General features: G+C 37.5%; 1 protein-coding gene across 1 annotated transcript in view; it reads left to right on the top strand.

Moving 5' to 3' along the window:
- RBL1 (RB transcriptional corepressor like 1) overlaps positions 1-20,366 on the top strand; it is a 64,500-nt gene that overhangs the window by 12,554 nt on the left and 31,580 nt on the right. Inside the window, exons 3-11 of the mRNA XM_037164488.2 lie at positions 1,405-1,605; positions 1,976-2,040; positions 2,144-2,272; positions 3,091-3,251; positions 6,457-6,506; positions 7,265-7,451; positions 9,239-9,402; positions 15,911-16,023; positions 16,203-16,306. Coding sequence (XP_037020383.2) covers positions 1,405-1,605; positions 1,976-2,040; positions 2,144-2,272; positions 3,091-3,251; positions 6,457-6,506; positions 7,265-7,451; positions 9,239-9,402; positions 15,911-16,023; positions 16,203-16,306 — 1,174 coding nt within the window. The remainder of the gene's footprint in view (positions 1-1,404; positions 1,606-1,975; positions 2,041-2,143; positions 2,273-3,090; positions 3,252-6,456; positions 6,507-7,264; positions 7,452-9,238; positions 9,403-15,910; positions 16,024-16,202; positions 16,307-20,366) is intronic.

The raw sequence follows: 20,366 nt of genomic DNA, 5'->3' as shown, positions 1-20,366 counted from the left end.
TTATCTTCCTGGCACTAGAACCCTGAGCTGGGTGGTCTGGTGTGGGGCTGGGATTACTCACTCCCCAGGTTTCCCTCCCAGTTTTTATCCACCACATGTGGATGTGGGACTGCACATTCCATGTCTCCATGTCTAAGCCCCTCCTACTCATCTGCATCAATTTGACTTCTTTAATTCCTTGGTTGTGAGACTTCAATACAGCTCGATTTTCTGATGATTCTGGGTGATAGTTGTTTTGTAGTTTAGTTATAATTTTTATCGTGGTTGTATAAGGAGGCATGCCATGTTTGCCTATACCTCCATCTCTTGAAATCTCTTCCTTTTCAAAAGTGACTTTAGTTCTGGAAAAAGCCAGAAGCCAGGGTGCCAAATCTGGGCTGTAGGAGGGCTGAGTCACCTGGGTGATTTGATGTTTCACCAAACAACTCTGCATGAGACATGATGCGCGAGCAGGCATATTGTTGGGATGAGGCTGCCAATCACCAGTTGCTCATAGCAGCAGCCTTCTGAGTCATCCAAGTAGTTTCTGCTGAGGAATGCTTAAGCTTAACACAAAAATTGATACAGATTCATTCCTCTACTTGCTCAGTCATTTTGAATATGATGGTCACACAGTACACATACTCACTCACAGATGTCTACCTCCTCCTCTGAGTAGTACAGTGAAGTTATCATTGTTCACACATACATACACATTCCAGTCCACTCTCCGTGGCTGCCAGGTTGAGCAAACCATTCTCGTTATATTAACGATGGCTGGACTTTTTCCGGACAGACTTCATGAAGTGCTAGACACTTAATGAGCTTTAACACTACACAATTTCAATCTCAGACCATGCTAATATGGACATAAAAATGTACCCACAATCAAATAAGCCAGAAAAGTGGAGTAATAATCTATTAAGTTCTTTTCTGGGGATGTACTACCTTCTTAGTTTCTATTTAATGGTGGAAATTACACACTGGAACATAAATACTTGAATTTTATTCTTAACCTGTCACTACCTGGTTCTTTGTGAGCACCTTCTAGAATCCACAGGTTGGGAGATTTTGTCTTTCCTCAAACTACTTTCATGAACTCATCAATCTCTTGACTACCATTTATTTAATTTATAGGTTGATTAATGTCCAGGTGCTATAATTAGATAGGTACGATCACTCCCTGCATAGTAGAAGACATTGTATGTGATGACTACTGATTTAAAGTCTATATTTCCATGGTGATTCTGGGAACCAAAGTAATTTCATAGCACTTGGGAGTGAGTTGTTTTCTGTTTTTGCTTTTTTTTTTTTAAATTAAACTCCGGCTGTTTGATAAATATTTTTAGGCATAAACAAAATGATTCCTTTTTCATCCATCATATGAACTCATTTTAAAGTTGTTGTTTTTTTCTATTTGTTTAGTTTAATACAGTTTTTTAGTAAAATGAAGAAGTGGATGGACATGTCAAACCTGCCACAAGAATTTCGTGAACGTATAGAAAGACTAGAAAGAAATTTTGAGGTGTCTACTATAATTTTCAAAAAATTTGAGCCAATTTTTTTAGATATATTTCAAAATCCACATGAAGAAACACCAAAGTTACCACGAAGCAGGAAGCAGAGGTGAGACCCTTAATCCTTACATCATTGACATGAAAATATTGGTATGAAATTACTAAGGGAATTTGTATTTTTAAAAGTTCACTTTTTACCAGAGGTAACCACCTGCAAAAACTGAAGTTTTTATTACAATTCATTTATAATTACTCATATCTGAGAATTCAGGTAGTACTTTCACTTATTTTTTTATGTTCTGATGATTTTATGCAGATTGGAAAGGCTTAAAAGTTTGTTTAAATTAACCAGAGGTCTGTCCTTTGTGAGTGGAATTTCATATGTAATTTGACTTTACCATTTGTTATTTATATGGCAGCTCTGGAATGATATTTAGCAAGTTAGTTATATAAAAAATACCTTTGTTTTCCCTTTTTAGGAGGACTCCTTGCACTGTTAAGGATCTCTTTAATTTCTGTTGGACACTCTTTGTTTATACTAAGGGTAAGGAGATACTTTCAGTGGTTTTACATTTCTACTGTGGGAACTTGGTGCTATTTGACATGAGAAGTTTCTGGTTTTTGTGTCTCTTTTTTTTCTTACAAAGGTAATTTTCGTATGATTGGAGATGATTTAGTAAACTCTTATCATTTACTTCTGTGCTGCTTGGATCTGATTTTTGCCAATGCTATTATATGCCCAAATAGACGAGACTTGCTAAATCCGTTATTTAAAGGTAAGACTTTATTTATTCATTCATTCATTCATTTTTCCACAGTTGTTCCAATATTCCCCCTTTACCTCCTTCTACCCAGGCAGCCCCCCCACTGCCATAGTCAATCCCTGCACCATTGTTCCTGTCTATAGGTCCTTCATATACAAGGGGGACAACCCAGAAAAACCTGGAATTATCTTCTGGAGGGCAGGCCTCTTGTAGTACAGGCTTCCCTGCTAGGTGGTGTTCTAGGAACCCATCTGTATCAGTGTACCAGCTGGCATTGTTTTGAAAGGTTGCGCTGGGCTTCAGTGAAATATTTTTGGAAGACTCTTTCACCGTGTTTGCCCATTTCATGATGAGTGATTTACGAACGCACCTGCCCATGCCACACTTAGTGTTCAGCTGTTTTTGACCCAAAATGGCATGACCCCTGTGACCTCACCCTCCTTATTCACGAACCCCTGCCCAGCAAATTTTCCCCCCTCCGGATGAAAAAAAGTCCTCAAACATTTTGCCAATGTGGAAGGGGGAAAACAAGAAGAGGCAGAAGCACTAAAAAGCATTAAAATTGATAAACTCAGAAACTGTTTCAAGCATTGGAAAAATGTCTCGATTAGGTGGTGTATTGCATCAAGTAGAGAGTGCTTTGAAGGTGACTGAAGTTTAAATACATAAGAATGAAAACAATTTTTATAACTAAATTCTGAGTTTATTGGGGGTTACCCCCTCATGTTCTTTGAGACCTTATTTTAAAAACTGATTATTTTTAGAAAAAGAGTTTTAAAAGTTGACCATATTCTTTTTCCCCGGCTGCTTTTCATACCCTGTCAAACTAGGTTTGCCATCTGATTTTCACACTGCTGACTTCAGGGCTCCTGAAGAGCCTCCCTGCATCATTGCTGTCCTGTGTGAACTGCATGATGGACTTCTAGTAGAAGCAAAAGGAATAAAGGAGCACTACTTTAAGCCATATATTTCAAAACTCTTTGACAGGAAGGTACTGTACTTACTATTAAATGACTGCGATTTATTTAAGGGTTAGCAGCAGCAACCTCAAAAGAAAAGACAATATTTTAAGTAGTCAGACTCAAGATTTCCAGGTTGCAGTCTTTGCTGTGATGCAGAATTGGCCTGTGATCTTCTGTGATGTGAGAACTGAGCTGTTGAAGAATGTGACCAACTAACTATACTGTCAAGTAAAAATACACTGTGAGAGGCAACTGTAGGAGGTTCTGATAAAGAATTATGAAAAACAAGAGATCCGAGTATGCTAATTTACTGCACATTTGAGTCAATCCTGCCTGCCTAACAAAAGTAGGATAGTGTATAACAACTATAGCTTCAATTCCTTATAAATAGAGCATAAAATCCCTTACAGCTTTGTAGACACCTGCAGGCCATCTGTATGCATTCCATATTTTTTTAAGCATTTACTTAGCTGTTTCTGTATTTATAAAGTGGCTTATTCATTTGGGTCCTCTTATTTCCCCAGTGTTTATCCATTTAGTCCAGCTAGACCTTGAGTTTGCTCTTTGATAAAAATGGATTTGGGATTAGGTCATCACTGTAGTCCCTCTCTGTCAATATTATGAGATTTTTTTTTTTAAGCATAAAGTCTTTCCTAACTGGGTTCTTTGTCTTTTCATATCCTTTTGTATTTCCTAAAAAATATTTTTTTGTCTGTGCGTGTATGTGTGTATATATATATTATGGTTCCTTACATGTATGCTAACATCTTCAGTAAACTTTTAAGAAAGATTTTTGAAATTTATTTTTAGAGAGAGGGGAAGGGAGGGAGAGAAGGAGAGATCGAGAAACATTGATCAGTTGCCTCTCAGTTGCCTCTAGTACGCCCCATACTGGGGACCTAGCCGGCAGCCCAGGGCTATGCTCTGACCGGGAATTGAACCAGCAAACCTGTAGTTCTCAGGTCGATGTTCAACCCACTGAGCAACACCAACTAGGGCATCTTCAGTAAGTTTTTGAAGGAACTAAAGACTTATGTGTCTTGTACTCTGAAGGAGCAGCACACTAGTGGCCTCTGGGTACGATGACTGTACAACTTGGTTTGCTTGGATTTTCTAGCTTTGGACTGTTGTCTTAGTGTAATGATTATAGCAGCTCCTTTCACTCCAGAAGTATCCTAGTTTGGACAATGGTCCTCCTTCCCATGGGCCACAGATGTTTTGCTTGGCCTATGTAAGGTATTCTTTATTTCATTTTAATTTTGTTCAATTTTTAACATATAAAGACCTTTTCTATGAAAACCTTTCAAAAATCAGAAGCTATGGCAGTATCGGATTGGAATTTCTATGTGACTACGTGGGCAGCTGTTGTCAAGTTAAATGATGGTCACCTCTTTGAAGATGGGAAGTATGCTTTCCGTTCTCATTATCTATGTATTTTGAACTCTGACCCCTGAGGGCATTTGAGTTTTCAACTCCTGATGTGTAGTAATCTTAAGTAGTGTGAGTACACAAAAGTATTAGTAACAGTATACTTTTCCTGTCACCAGTGATAGTGCTTATATTCGCTTTGAATCTTTTGCTTGCCTAAGATATTCAATATATGTTAGCTTCCTTTCTCCATAGACAAATATTGAAAATTGGATAGCTTTCTCTAGAATCACTTGAGAAATTTGCTAAAAATGCTGCCTCAGCTCAAGCCTTGAGGTCCATCACTTGGCATTTTAAACAAGTTCCCCTAAGTGATTAATATATGTCTAGAACTTGGAAACCACTGCTATAGACTAATTTTAAAGTATTTTCAAAACTTGACTTTAACTGTTTTTTAATATTTTATTTGCATACTGATTTCATTTTACTGGTCTGAAATATTTAGTAATTATATTTTGTGTTTGTATGGTTTATAACAACTACCAATGTGAAATTTTAGATAAATGTTGCTTTTATGCATATGTTATATGCTAATTACTTTTTAATTAAATTTATTAGGGTGATATTTGTTCATATGGTCTTAGGCATACATTTGTAGATATATATCTGTATATTGCATTGTGTGCCCACCACCCAAAGTCAAATAACATCTTCTGTCACCATATATTTGCCCCTCCTTTACCCTTTACTACCTCCATGCCCTCCTCCCTGGTCACCAGCATGCTGTTGTCTGTCTATACCTGTGAGTTTTAGTTTTATATTCCACATATGGGTGAAATCATGTGGTTCTTAGTTTTTTCTAACTGACCTGTTTTGCTTAGCTTAATATTCTCAAGTCTTGCTGTCTTTAAGTACATTTATTTAAGAAACCAAAATGGATAGATTCTCAAGATCTATCCATTTTGTTGCAGATGGCAGTATTTCATCTTTTCTTATGACTGAGTGGCATTCTGTTGTACCAGTATATGTGTACCATATCTTCCTTATCCAGTCCTCTGTCAAAGGACACTTCAGTTGTCTCTATGTCTTGGCCACTATGAGTAATGCTACAATGAACATAGGGGTGCATACATATTTGCAAATAAATGTTTTCAAATTTGTCAGGTAGATACTCAGAAGAGGGGTGCCTGGGTCATATGGTAATGCTATTCTTAATTTTTAAAGAATAAAAAAGGAATTGTCATACTGTTTTTCATAGTAGCTGTACCAGTTAACATTCCCACCAGCAGTGAGTGGAGATTCTTTATCCCTACAACCTTTCTAACACTTGTTATTACCTGTCTTGTTCATAACAGTAATTATAATGTGTGGGTAGGTAATATCTCATTGTAGTTTTGGTTTGTATTTCCCTAAAAGTTAGTGAAGTTGAACATCTTTTCATGTATCCGTTGGCTGTTTATCTTCTTGGGAGAGGTTCCTGTTCAGGTCATCTGCCCATTTTTTAATTGGATCGTTGGTTTTTCTGGTGTTGAGTTGTATGAGTTTTTTTAGTATATTTTGGATATTAACCCCTTGTTGGAATTGTTAGCAAATATCTCCCATTTGGTTGGTTGCCTTTTTAATTTGTTTTCGGTTTTCTTTTGCTGTGCAGAGCCTTTTAGTTTGATATGGTCCCATTCACTTATTTTTACCTTTACTCCCCTTGCCTTTAGACTCAAATTCATAAAATGTTCTCTAAGACCAAGGCCCCTAAGTTTAGTGCCTACATATTCTTCTGTGTACTACATTGTTTCAGATCTTATATTTAGGTCTCTGATCCATTTTGAATTAATTTTTTGTACAAGGGAATATGCTTTTTCTTCCCAGATTTTAAAAGGAGAATGCCTCCTGGACCTTTCCTGTTTTACTGATAATAGGTAAGTATGTAACACTAGTGGTATGTAACACCAATGGTATCCCTTGTATTACAAGCTGTCAATAATAATTTGTTGTAATTTGTTAAGTGAAACATTTTATTCAGGTTCCTACTGGTTTAGTAACATTGAGTGGGTGATGTCACCAAGTCTTGCCGTCTTTAAGTACATTTATTTTAAGAAATCATTGGCCCTTAAGACAGCTGCTCTTCAGAGAAAGTCATAAACAGACCCAGTGACTTCTGTATTTGAGTTTTTATTGTTTTATTAAACAAATGTTGGCAAATTCAGAATGTTCTTATAGTTCAAAGCCACTGTTGTTTCCTCAGTGATCAGATCTTAATTTAGGTTCAGCTAGTTTTCAGATTGTGTTTCACTCACCTTTCAAAGTAATTTATTGCTGTGTTTGTGAATGTGAAGAATGTTCGTCAGATAGGAACCTCTGATATTGTTAGATGAGCAGACTTAACAAAAACTAGAAAGTTTCACAGGAACAAGTATAAAGGACACATGGACAAAAACTAAGGCGGAGGGGAAATGGGAGGGAGGTAGGAAACGCTGGGGCGGGGGCTGGGATGGGAGTATAAGACATAAAACTGTACATGAACAATAATAAATTTAAAAATTAAAGAAAAAACTAGAAAGTTATCAGCTTTTTTAGGCTGTGGAGTCTAAATCTTTCTTCAAGTCAAGATAAATCCATTGTATTTTATTTTATTACTTAATTTTATTCTTGCAGCTTAAAGTATTTCTCTTTTCAGCAAAGCAGTGAACAAGGAGTATGAAGAATATGTTTTAACTGTTGGTGATTTTGACGAGAGGATCTTTTTGGGAGCAGATGCAGAAGAGGAAATTGGAACTCCCCGAAAGTTCACTGGTGACACCCCACTAGGGAAACTGACAGCACAGGCTACTGTGGAGTGTAACCTTCAGCAGCACTTCGAAAAAGTAATATAACCTAGACTGGCCTCAGTCTTGAATGATCTTTTTCTCTGTGTGTGTGATTCTACTAACAGCAGGAGCATCTTTCAAGTTAAATCTTGAGTCTCTTCTACTAATTCATATTTCCCATGAAAGCCTTAAAAGGTAATTTTTTAGAACTATGATATGTAGTGTTTTTATTGCATTTCTTGCTATTTTTTATATTTTGGGTATATTTTCCCAGAATCCCTGGGGTTTTTTGTAGAGTGTGTGTCTTGACATAAAGGATTTATGCTTTCTTTTTTTAATATATATTTTTTAAGATTTTATTTATGTATTTTTAGACAGAGGGGAAGGGAGGGAGAGAGGGAGAGAAACACCGATTGGTTGCCTTTTTTATATGCCCAAGGACCAAACCTGCAACCCAGGCATATGCTCTGACCAGGAATCAAACCAGTGACCTTTTGCTTTGTGGTAGGACACCCAACCAACTGAGCCACACTGGTCAGGGCTAGAAAGATTAATAATTTGGGAGGGGGGGGTTTGCAGAAATCATTTGCACCCTTTAGTCTTTCTTACTAATCTTTCTTTTTGTCCCTTTAGTCATTGTTCCATTGCTTTAAGATTTAGTTTGCTTACTTACTCATGACCAACTATGTGTCCTTCCTGAACTTTAGCCATAAAACTCTGAACTTGATTATTAATAGCCAAGACTTAATTTTGTCTACAAGTGTAAAATGGGTTAGACAATAAGATTTAATGGAAAAATTACTAGTCTAGAACAGCAACTTTCAACCTTTTTCATCTCATGGAATGTGTAAATAATTACTAAAATTCTGCAGCACACAAGAAAATATATCTTTTACTGACCTGACCAAAAACAATAGGTATAATTTTGATTAATTTATCATTATAAGCTATCCTTATTGTTCCCAGGTGGTTTAAAAAAAAAAATCAGGTGCCTATACTTGTATATAAGGATTTCTGGTACCCAGAATTTACCGATCACACACAACCTTATTATGCGACTTGAGTAGTAAGATGCAACTGTAGCCCTGACCAGTGTGGCTCAGTTGGTTGGGTGTCATCCTGCAAAGCAGAAGATCGCTGGTTCACTTTCAGTCCCTGGTCAGGGCACGTGCCTATGTTGCATGTTGGGCCCCTGGTCAGGGTGAGTATAAGAAGCAGTTGATCAATGTTTTTCACATCGATGTTTCCCTCTCTTTCTCTCACTCTCCCTAAAAATAAATAAATTGAAATACACTAAAATTTTTTTAAAGATGCAACTCTTATTATATTACCTATTATGGTTCAAGACAGGGTATTCACACCATACAGCTATTGTGTTCGCGGTTGTCATTTTTTTATTTGACCATCTAAGGGAAAACAGATTGGTGTCCCTGACTAAATAGTCAGGTACTGCATGTTTTAAAAGTTCCTGCAGCACACCAGTTGAAAATCACTGGTCCAGAAGATACAAAACCTAAGTCTTAGTCCAAGCTCTGCCATTAACTGTCAGCTTAAACAGGTTTTTTCACTTCTCTGTGCCTGTTTCCTCATATGTAAAATGAAAATGTATGTTATTTTTCAAGTGAATGTTAGAAAAATAAAATTAGATTAAGCTTTGAAAAATGTTACTGTAATATAAGAATGTTATCAGCATAATATTGCTAAAAATTTGGTGGGTAACAGAAGAAGAGGGGAAAAAAGTAGCCTACTAAATATGAATAGAGATGATAGTATATATACTGAACTAAACATGAGAGGGAAGGTAACTTTAATTTCACAGATTTTTGGGGGGGCTTTTTTTGCAGAAATCATTTGCACCCTCTACCCCACTGACAGGACGGCGGTATCTACGAGAAAAAGAAGCACTCATTACACCTGTTGCGTCAGCCACTCAGAGTGTGAGCCGGTTACAGAGTATTGTGACTGGGCTGAAAAATGCACCAAGTGAACAGCTTGTAAATATTTTCGAGTAAGTTCAATACCATTATTTTTCTAAAGGTCTCTTTTAAATTAGATTTTATATTCTATTCTATATTCAGTATATTCAAAATGCTTAAGATGGTATACATCTAGAAAGTTTTATTATACCATTTCAGTTACAAAATATGTTGACCTAAAAGCAAATAGAAATACCTATTAAAATTTTTATATAAATATTCTTATTATTATAGACTTTGAAGGTTAAATACATCTGAAAAGTTATTTAGCTCTGACATTCCTCTCTTGTAACTAAGTAATTCATTATTGTTTTTCTTTTTACATTGAGTTTAAATGGGTTCAGTCCTTCATCAAATGGAGGACTGATCACATATTGATGGTGCAACCACAAAATAGAACTTTATGCATTTTTTAAAAGAGGTAACTGTAAGAACCTGGTGGGATTCCTGTAGATAAAACCCAGGAAAGTTTGGGGATCCCCCTAAGACTGCAGCCCACAGGAGTTTCCCTCTTCTTAGACTCGTCCTCACTCAACCTCCAACAGTTCATTAAAATGGCCTTTTAGGCGTTCTTACCAGGTTTTTATGCTCCTTCTGCTTCTGCTCCAGAAGTATGCAACAATGGGATAGCTCTCCCAATCAACAGGAAGACATTGATAACTATGAAGTTCAATGTTTCCTCAATGATAGGTTTGCTACCTCTGAATCCTAAAAATGACACTGCCCTTCAGGAGCAACTGAAGTCCTTCAGAGCTCCACTGATTTCCCTTTATCTCCTTGTGTTTATAATTTTCATACCTATCATTCGAATAGTGGCAGGAGATGAGTAAATTAGAGGACCATGTGTATAATGCATCAGCAGAAATTATGTCTGTGAAAGAAAAAAAGTGTGTACGAGAGGTAACTGATGGATGTTTCTCATATTGTTGTTTCTCTCCCACATCACTGTTTCTCTCCCTCTCTCTTTCTCTCCCTTCTTCTCTCTAAAATCAATAAGCATGTCCTTGGGTGAGGATTAAAAAAAGAAGAAAACAGAAAAGTATGACTTTGATTCAAGGTCCTCTGAGACCCCCAGGTAAAAGAGCAGATAGAGGTCATCACACTGGAGCAATGGTCCATAAGACATTCCAGGTCTAATAACAGGTCCTTCAGGTCCTAAAGGTGTTTGGGGAGCAGTTGGCTGTCCTGGAAGTCATGGATTCTCAGGACCAGTGGGGAAGACTAAGACCAGGAAATCCTGGACAAAAAGGACAAAAAGTCAAAACAGGGAGTAGACCAGTACAGCTCCCTGATTATATTAGGGCAGGCCCTTTTAAGATCAGGTGGGTTGGTCAGGACACCCTCTACTACCATCTTATTAAAAGGCGCTTCACCTCCAGCTAAATAATCATTACAACTGACTCTGAGATCCCTTTGTGGTTCCTCTGAATGACCTTGGTTCTCATGTGGCTCCCAGTCTTCTCATGGCTTTGTCTCCTGGTCCTGGGTACTGCTTGGGCCTCTGTTCTCTATGCTCAGACCTCTACCCACTCCATTACCCCTTCATCACTACTGTTCCCTAGCACTCCTAACTGGGATGCCTTCAAGAAAAAGCAAATTAAAACCAAAATCATCAGGGACATGCAAATTAAAACAAAAAAAACTTACACCCATTAGAATGGCCACTGTCAAAATATACAAACAAACAACAGAAAATAACAAGTATTAGTGAGTATGTGAAGAAATTGGAACCCTAGCATGCTGCTGCTGATGGAGTTATGAAGTGGTATACCTGATATGGAAAACAGTATGGAGGTTCCTCAAATAAATAAAAATAGAATTTTTATTACCTAGCGATCCAATTTCTGCATATATATCCAAAAGAATTGAAAACAGAATGTCAAAGACATTTGCATACCCAAATTCATTGCCCCATTACTCAAAATAGCTAATATATGGAAACAACCTAAATGTCCTATCAGTAGGTGAATAGATAAAATATGGTGAATATATATATATATATATATGGCATATTATTACGTATTAAAAAGAAGGAAGTTCTGTTGTTTGCTACAACATGATGAACCTTGACGATACTAAGTGAAATGAGCCAATTACAAAAGGACAAATACTGCATGGTTCCATGTATATGTGGTATCTAAAGTAATCAGACTGACCGAAGGTAGAATGGTGGTGCTAGGGATTGAAGGAAGGGGAAATGGGGGGTTGTTCAAGGGGTATACAGTTTCAGTCATGCAAGATGAAAAAGTTGTAGAGATCTGTTTTACAATGGTGTGCACATACTTAATAATGTACACTTAAAAATTAAGAGGGTACAAGTAGCCAAGATGGAGGCATAGGTGGAAACACTGTACCTCCTTGCACAACCACATTTAAGGACAACAAAGAATTAGAAACAAAAACGCAATCAGAACAGACAAAAAATTGAACTGTACTAAAGTCTGACAACAATAAACCATTATCCAGATCGATAAGAGGAGCTGAGTTGGTGGCTGGTGGAGAGGGGTTCCCGGCAGGAAGAGACGGTGGTTGGCGTACCCGCGTGCAGGGAGGAAACAAGCAAACCCAGTGAGATGTGCAAGGTGGTTAGCTGACCACGGACACACATTCACGTGTAGATAAACCAGACAAAAAATGAGCAGTGAGACAAACCGTGCAAGCCAGGGCCCCAGCAACGGGAATTAAAGCCTAAAAGCACAGAATTAAAAAACTTTTGGGGATCCAGATGCTGGAAGAGGATCTCAGCCTCACAGGAAAGTTCGTTGGAGAGACCCACAGGGTCCTAGAAAGTACACAAGCCCACCCACGCGGGAACCAGCACCAGAAGGGCCCAATTTTGCTTGTGGGAAGAGGCAGAGAGGACTGAAATCTGAGAGTGGAACACACACCATTGCTCCCTCTCTGACCCCTCCTCCACATACAGCAGTCACAACCGAGAGACTGGGTTACCCTGCCCTGGTGAATACTTAAGGCTTCACCTCTCATACATAACAGGCCTGAACAGACCAAAACATTATGGCTCAAACAGAATAACAGATCAAAGCCCCAGAGCCAATACTTATAAGCGACCAAGAGATAGCCAACCTATCAGATGCACAGTTCAAAACACTGCTAATCAGGATGCTCACAGAACTGGTTGATTTTAGTGGCAAATTAGATGAAAATATGAAGGCTACACTAAATGAAATGAAGGAAAATGTGCAGGGAACCAATAGTGATGGAAAGGAAACTGGGACTCAAATGAACAGTGTGGATCAGAAGGAAGAAAAATAACCAAACAGAAAAGAATGAAGAAACAAGAATTCAAAACAATGAGGAGAGGTGTAGAAACCTCCAGGACATCTTTAAACGTTCCAACATCAGAATTATAGAGGTACCAGAAGGGAAAGAGGAAGAGCAACAAGTGGAAAACTTATTTGAACAAATAATAAAGGAGAACTTCCCCGATCTGGCAAAGGAAATAGACTTCCAGGAAGTCCAAGAAGTTCAGAGAGTCCCAAAGAAGTTGGACCCAAGGAGGAACACACCAAGGCACATCATAATTGCATTAGCCAAGATTAAAATGAAGGAGACACTCCTAGAAGCAGCAAGAGAAAAGGAGACAACTACCTACAAAGAAGTGCCCATAAGATTATCAGCTGATTTCTCAAAAGGAACCTTACAGGCAAGAGGGGCTGGAAAGAAGTATTCCAAGTCATGAAATCCAAAGACCTACATCTAAGATTGCTCTGTCCAGCAAAGCTTTCATATAGAATGGAAGGGCAGATAAAGCACTTCTCAGATAAGGTCCAGTTCAAGGAGTTCATCATCACCAAGCCTTTATTATATGAAATGTTAAAGGGAGTTACCTAAGAATAAGGAGTTAAAAAATATGAACAGTGAAAGGACAGCAAACTCACAGTTATTAACCACACCTAAAACAAAAGCAAACTAAGCGGACAGCTCGGTCAGGAGCGGAGCCACAGAAATGAAGATCACACGGAGGGTTAGCAACAGGGAAGTGGAAGGGGGAGAAGGTACAGAGAATAAGTAGCATAGACGGTGGGGAGAAAATAGATGGGGAGGGTAAGAGTAGTGTGGGAAATGTAGAAGCTAAAGAACTTATGACACATGGACATGAACTAAAGCGGGGAAATGTGGGGGGAGAGGTAGGTGTACAGGGTGGAGGGGAATGAAGGGGGGAAGGGGATAACTAATGGCATAATCAAAATATATTTTAAAAAATTAAGAGGGTAAATTTCTTACCTGCTTTTTACAACATAATAAAAGACAAAGAACCTAGTTGGGGAAAAAACAACACAAGATGCAGAGCTTTGCATTGGAACTTGACAAGAAGAAATATTTTTGCCATTTGTGCTGCCTACCTCTCTGAACATAATACTGGTCTGTTCAAACCTGGGATTGGAGTACTGAACCCTGCACTGGATATGTGGCTTTGGACAAATCACTTTCTGTCTACAGCCTTGGATTTGTTTCTCATTTCTGAATTGAGATATATTTTGTATTTGAATGATAAAAAGATAACAGTAATTTCAGGGTAACAGGGTTAATTGCTTCTTACTAAATATTTCTCTTTTTAGTGCTATATATTTTTTAAGACATTTTATTGATGGTGCTATTACAGTTGTCCCATTCCCCCTTTCACTCCCCTCCACCTTGCACACCCCTGTGACACACATTCCCACAATTTAGTTAATGTTTATGGGTAGTATATATGAGTTCTTTGGCTTTTACATTTCCTATACTATTCTTACCTTTCCTCTTTCTATTTTCTACCTACCATCTATGCTACTTATTCTCTGTACCTTTTTCCCCTCTCTCCCTGTTGATAACCCTCCATGTGATCTCCATTTCTATGTTTCTGTTCCTCTTCTAGTTGTTTGCTTAGTTTGCTTTTGTTTCTGTTTTAGGTGTAGTTAATGATTGTGAGTTTGCTGTCTTTTTACTGTTCATATTTTTTATCTTCTTATACTTAAATAAACCCCTTTAACATTTCATATAATAAGGGCTTGGTATTGATGAACTCCTTGAACTGGACCTTATCTGAGAAGCACTTTGTTTGCCCTTCCATTCTAAATGAAAGCTTTGCTGGGTAGAGCAATCTTAGATGTAGGTTCTTACCTTTCATGACTTGGAATACTTCTCTCCAGCTCCTTCTTCCTTGTAAGGTCTCTTTTGGGAAATCAGCTGAGTCTTATGGGCACTTCTTTGTAGGTAGTTGTCTCCTTTTCTCTTGCTGCTTCTAGGAGTCTCTCCTTCATTTTAATCTTGGCTAATGCAATTATGATGTGCCTTGGTGTGTTCCTCCTTGGGTCCAACTTCTTTGGGACTCTCTGAACTTCTTGGACTTCCTGGAAGTCTATTTCCTTTGCCAGATCGGGGAAGTTCTCCTTTATTATTTGTTCAAATAAGTTTTCCACTTGTTGCTCTTCCTCTTTCCCTTCTGGTACCTCTGTAATTCTGATGTTGGAACGTTTAAAGATGTCCTGGAGGTTTCTACACCTCTCCTCATTGTTTTGAATTCTTGTTTCTTCATTCTTTTCTGGTTGGATGTTTCTTTCTTCCTTCTGTTCCACACTGTTCTTTTGAGTCCCAGTTTTTTTCCCATTGCCTTTGGTTCTCTGTACATTTTCTTTTATTGTGCTTAGTATAGCCTTCATTTTTTCATTTAATTTGCCACCAAATTCAACCAGTTCTGTGAGCATCCTGATTACCAGTGTTTTGAACTGTGCATCTGAGAGGTTAGCTATCTCTTCAGTGCTTGGTATTTTTTCTGGAACTTTGATTTGTTCTTTCATTTGGGTCCTTTTTTTTTTTTTTTTTTTTTTTTTGTCTTAACAAGACAAAAAAAATCTCATTACGCCTGTTACATAGTGAGGGGCAGAGCCTTAGGTGATCACCAGGGTGGGTCATCCCACTGCAATGGGTTGTGATGCTCTCTATGGGGGAGGGGGCCAAGCGGGAACAGTGGCGCTTGCTCTGCTCTCTGCTGGATTTCAGGCACTTTCCCTGCTTCCCACAAGCAAATTGGGCCCTTTTGGTGCTGGTTCCCAGGTGGGTCAGCTTATGTATGTTCTAGGACCCTGTGGGTCTCTCCAGCGAACTCTCCTGTGAGGCTGGAAGTTTCCCCCCCTGCCTCAACACCCATAGGTGTTTTCAGTCAGTGATTTGAGGCTCTCCCCGCGCTGTGACCCTGGGTTCTGCAACACCCAGGTTCCCCTTCTTTCTCCTAGTTTATCTGTGAGTGAATGTAGGACCACCCAGTCTGCAATCCAGCACCTAGCTGGGTCCACCTGCTGCTGGATATAAGCAAAACATAGAGGATGTTGACTCTGCTAATGTTGAGATTCCTAAAAATATGCAAAATTATTTTATTTATAGGCTGTAGACTAGTTTCAAATAGGCTGTGTTTGCATACCTGGGTATATAACTGAGAATAGAACTTTGGTCACTAAAAAAACAAACTAATTCTTAAAAGAAGAAATGTTGCTAAGCTGGGTTTTTTCCTCCTGGTAACTGGGTTTCTTTTGTATTTTATAGATCTTGTATGCGTAATCCTATGGAAAATATTATGAAAATAGTGAAAGAAATAGGAGAGACTTTCTGTCAACACTACACTCAATCAACAGATGAGCAACCAGGATCTCACATAGGTAAAAACACTAAACTAAAGTTAACATGGTATTAAAGATAGATTTTCCCCCAAAGAAGTGGAAATTGAAGTTTTTTCCTTCCTTGCTATTCTTAATTTATCATATTTAAATTTATCTTTTGTTCTTTAGTCCTTAACAGCTCCTTCTCAATAGCACATTTTTCCTTTTTCCCCTAACAGACTTTGCTGTAAATAGACTAAAGCTTGCAGAAATTTTGTATTATAAAATATTAGAGACTGTAATGGTTCAGGAAACACGAAGACTTCAAGGAATGGACATGTCAGTAAGTAAATCCACTTTCTCAACCACTAGCAATGTCCAAAAATCTTAAGACTAGAAGTGTGTTAAGAGGTTCTTATAATGCATTGTTAGGGTCCATAGTTAATGTTAATGGCAGACTTAGCCAGAATGACAAATTAGTTGATCTTAGTTGTCTTCAGCACGTCTAGACCTAGACATCTCTAGTCAGGAATGTGAAATAAGTAAAATTCGTCTTTGGTACACTATCCTTTCCATTCAGGTCCTCTTTATTTGTTCTTCATTCAAAGCTAGGTAATAATGAATACCCTTCACCTGACTATAAAGCCAATTGATAATTAAGGCATTTGCTCATAACTCCCAGGGATTTTAGAGGAATAAATTCTTGTGGGGTATTATGAGGGGGTTTGTTTTGTTTTGTTTGTTTCATTTTCTTTGAACTTTTTATCAAATCTGACCACTCTCTGTAATTGCTATGGAAAGGAATTTTATTCCTTTTAGAAATATTATTCTTTAGGAATTTTATGCCTTTTAGAAATTCCTTTCCTTTTAGAAAGTCAAACCTATTATATATCAGTTTCATCCTCCTCCTTCTAGTCACTCTTGGAATCTTTTGACCTTCAGTTCCAATAGAAACAGGTTGATGTATAAGGGTGCAGCATAACTGTTGTAGTTAAAATCTCTTTGTTTCAGCCTGGAAATTTTCATCTCTCCTGTGTTGGTTCCCTTTTTCCTTGCTTCCTAAGAAAGAAGTAGATTTTCAACTTTTTATTTTGAAACAATTAAATTCACAAAAGTTGGAAAAGTATTATAGGAAAGTCCTATGTACCCTTTTGCCTCCACTGGTTACATTTTACATAGTACAATATCAAACCAGGAAATTGACATTGGAACAATGTATGTCTTTCTCTCCCTCTTTGTATCATTGTGTTACATGTGTAGATTATATATAACCAACACCAAAATCAGTATATAGAACTCTGTCCACTACAAAGATCTCACTTGTGCCACCTCTTTATAGTATCGCTCACTCTTTTCAGCCACTAATGTGTTTTCCACTTGTGTACTTTTATAGTTTGTTGAGGGTTATTTTATGATATAGGACATGTTTTTATCTTGGCAAATTCTGGGCCCTTAAAAAGTGTGTATTCTGCTGTTGTGTGGAGTATTCTGAAATGTCAGTTGTGTCCTGTTGATGGATGGTGTTGTGGAGTTCTCCATATCCTTGCTGATTTGCTGTGTAGTTCTACCAGTTGTTGAGAGAGCAGTATAGAAGTCTCCAAATATAATTGTGGATTTATCTATTTCTCCTTTCAGTTTTCTCAGATTTTTAAAATTCACATATTTTGAATTTCTGCTGTTTGATGCATACAAATTGAAGATTGCTATGTCTTTTTGGTAAATTGTTCCATTTATCATGGTAAAGTATCCCTCTAAATCTGGTGATTTTCTTTGTTCTGAAGTCTGTCTGATGTTGATAGCCACTTTTGTTCTCTTTTGATTAATGACTGCGTGGTATACCTTTTTTTCATCCTTTAGTTTTATAGCTACCTGTATTACTATATAGGAAGTGAGTTTCTTGTAGGTAGCATAGGATTCAGTCATATGTTTTTATCTATTCTGTCAGTCTCTTTTAATCAGTAAATTTAGACCACTTACATTTAATTGTTGATATGTTGGTGCAGCAATTTTCAACCAGTATGCCACAAGAATTTTTAAATCATATATTTCCTTTAGATTGTCATGTAAAAGACAACAGCCAACACAATAATAGCCATCTGGTGTGAATGAATCAAAATTATACCTATTTTTGTAATATTGGAAAAATATATTTTGGGGATGCCACAGAATTTTAGTAGTTTATGTGTACCATGAGATGAAAAAGATGTACCACAGTGAAAAAATCACTGTGTTAGGGCATAAATCTACGTTTTTGTTTGTTTGTTTGTTTTCTATTTGGTCTCTCTGGTTCTTTTTTCCCTACCTTCCTATGGATGACTTGAACATTTTTTAGACTGTATATCTGTGTGTTGATTGTTTTTAGTGGTTACTCTAGGTATTGCATTATACTTACACATAACTTCACAGTCCACTGGTATAGATAGATACCAGTTGGAGTAAGGTGTGGAAACCTTACCTCGCCTTAAGTCCTATTTCTAAAACTTTGTATAATCCCTGGCTGGTGTAGCTCAGTGGATTGGGCCCGGGCCTGCAAACCACACGATCATGGTTCAATTCCCAGTCGGGGCACATGTCTGGGTTGCAGGCCAGTTCCCAGCAGGGGGACTCACGAGAGGCAACCATACATTGATATTTCTCTCCTTCTCTCCTTCCCTTCCTCTCTAAAGATAAATAAATAAAATCTTTCAAAAAAATAAAATAAAATAAAACTTTGTATAATGTTTTTTATAGTCTCACTTGATTGGTAGTTGTCTGTATTTAGAATTCTAGATTGACAATCATTTTCCTTTGCCATTTTGAGGCATTGCCTCATTATCTTCTAGATTTTAGTGTTGCTAATTAGAAAAAAGAAGTCCAATGGCATTCTTTTTTCTTCTTTAAAAGATTTTGTTTATTTGTATTGAGAGAGAGGGGGAGGGAGAGAGAAAGAGGAAGAGAAACATAAATGTGTGGTTGCCCTTCACGTGCCCCCTGCGGGGGATCTGGCCTGCAACTCGGGCATGTGCCTTGACTGGGAGTAGAACCAGCAACCTTTTGCTTCCCAGTCCGGCTCTCAGTCCACTGAGCCATACCAGCCAGGGCAGAAGTCCAATGACATTCTAATTCTCATTATTGGTATGTGGCTTCTGTTTACTTTCTGGAATCTTAGTATTCTCTTTTTATCACTGATATCCTGCAATTTATAATAAAGTGCCTTACTGTACATCTTTATTCGTATATTGGGCATTCCTACAGAGTTGCTCTTTTAGTGCCAAAATTTGTGTCCTGCAGTTTGGGGTAATTTTATTGCATTACTATTTCTTAGATAATATGTGTCCCACTGAGTTATCTCACTGGAACTTTTAGTTTTCAGATGAGGCATCTTCTGAATTAATCTTATTATTTTTCTTTCTTTGTATTTTTCTTTCTTTGTATCTTTCTTTGTAATTCCTAGGGTATTTATTCAACTTTTTATCATCCAATCTTAATGAATTTCTCATTTTAGATATATTTTCATTTCTAAGATCTCTTTCTTGTTCTCTGAGGTTATTTAGATTTCTTCGAAGTTTTTTTTGTGTTGCTTTTATTGTCTGTTTCTTCTGAGTCTCTTGTCTGTTTATTTTGATCTTTGTATTTCAATGGAAGGTTTTCTTTAAATGTTGGATTATTCTTGGCTGTTCACTTATATTTGAATGAAACACTAAAAATGAGACATTAATAAACTCTTATGTTGACAAACAGCTTGATTCAAAACTCTGTATGCAAGAGTGAGAATAGAAGTCCACTAGCCTCAGATGATTATGTGATATTAGGGACCCTCAACTGTTGGTGTCTTCAAAGGCTTTTTGGGAATATTTTAGTTTCTCTAGAGAAGTCTCTGCTAATCTCTTGCCTCACAGTTGTTTTTGTGGAGCAGGAAGAGGAAAGGAGACTTGATCTCACAATTCATTCTGCAGACTTTCACTTACAACCTCAGTCTCTTCAATGCCTAGTGTTTTCAAGTTTCAAGTCTCTAGTTCAGTTCTATAGAGAATAATTTTTCGATCTGTTGAGGTAGACTAGAAGCCTACCATCTGACTTCTTAAGAGTAGGGGTTGAGTGGGTATAGTTCTAACTACAACAGACTTTGAAATCGTCCATGTTGGCTCCTTGCCCAACCACTGTTTTCTATTCCATACGCGCCTTCAGTTGCTTTGCTTCTTCTCAGATTGCATAGAGCAAATTCATTTGTTTTAAATGTCCCCTTTATGTTTGACCATTTTACTTTCTGCTGAGTAATTTGTCATTCTTCCATTTCCAGTTTCTACATATTATAGTTTGCAGTTATAGATAACTTGTAGTTTTCGCCAAAATAGTTTCTGGGTTTTTTCTCTGTGTTGATTGGGAGTGGTGTTTGAAAGAAGGATGGCACAGATGGGATGTTG

Source organism: Artibeus jamaicensis, unplaced genomic scaffold, assembly GCF_021234435.1.
Source record: "Artibeus jamaicensis isolate MK-2021 breed Jamaican fruit bat unplaced genomic scaffold, CSHL_Jam_final contig_685, whole genome shotgun sequence".
In the NCBI taxonomy this organism is placed as follows: Eukaryota; Metazoa; Chordata; class Mammalia; order Chiroptera; family Phyllostomidae; genus Artibeus; species Artibeus jamaicensis.
Note: the sequence above shows the minus strand (reverse complement) of the source record. Positions and strands in the feature narration are given on the sequence as shown.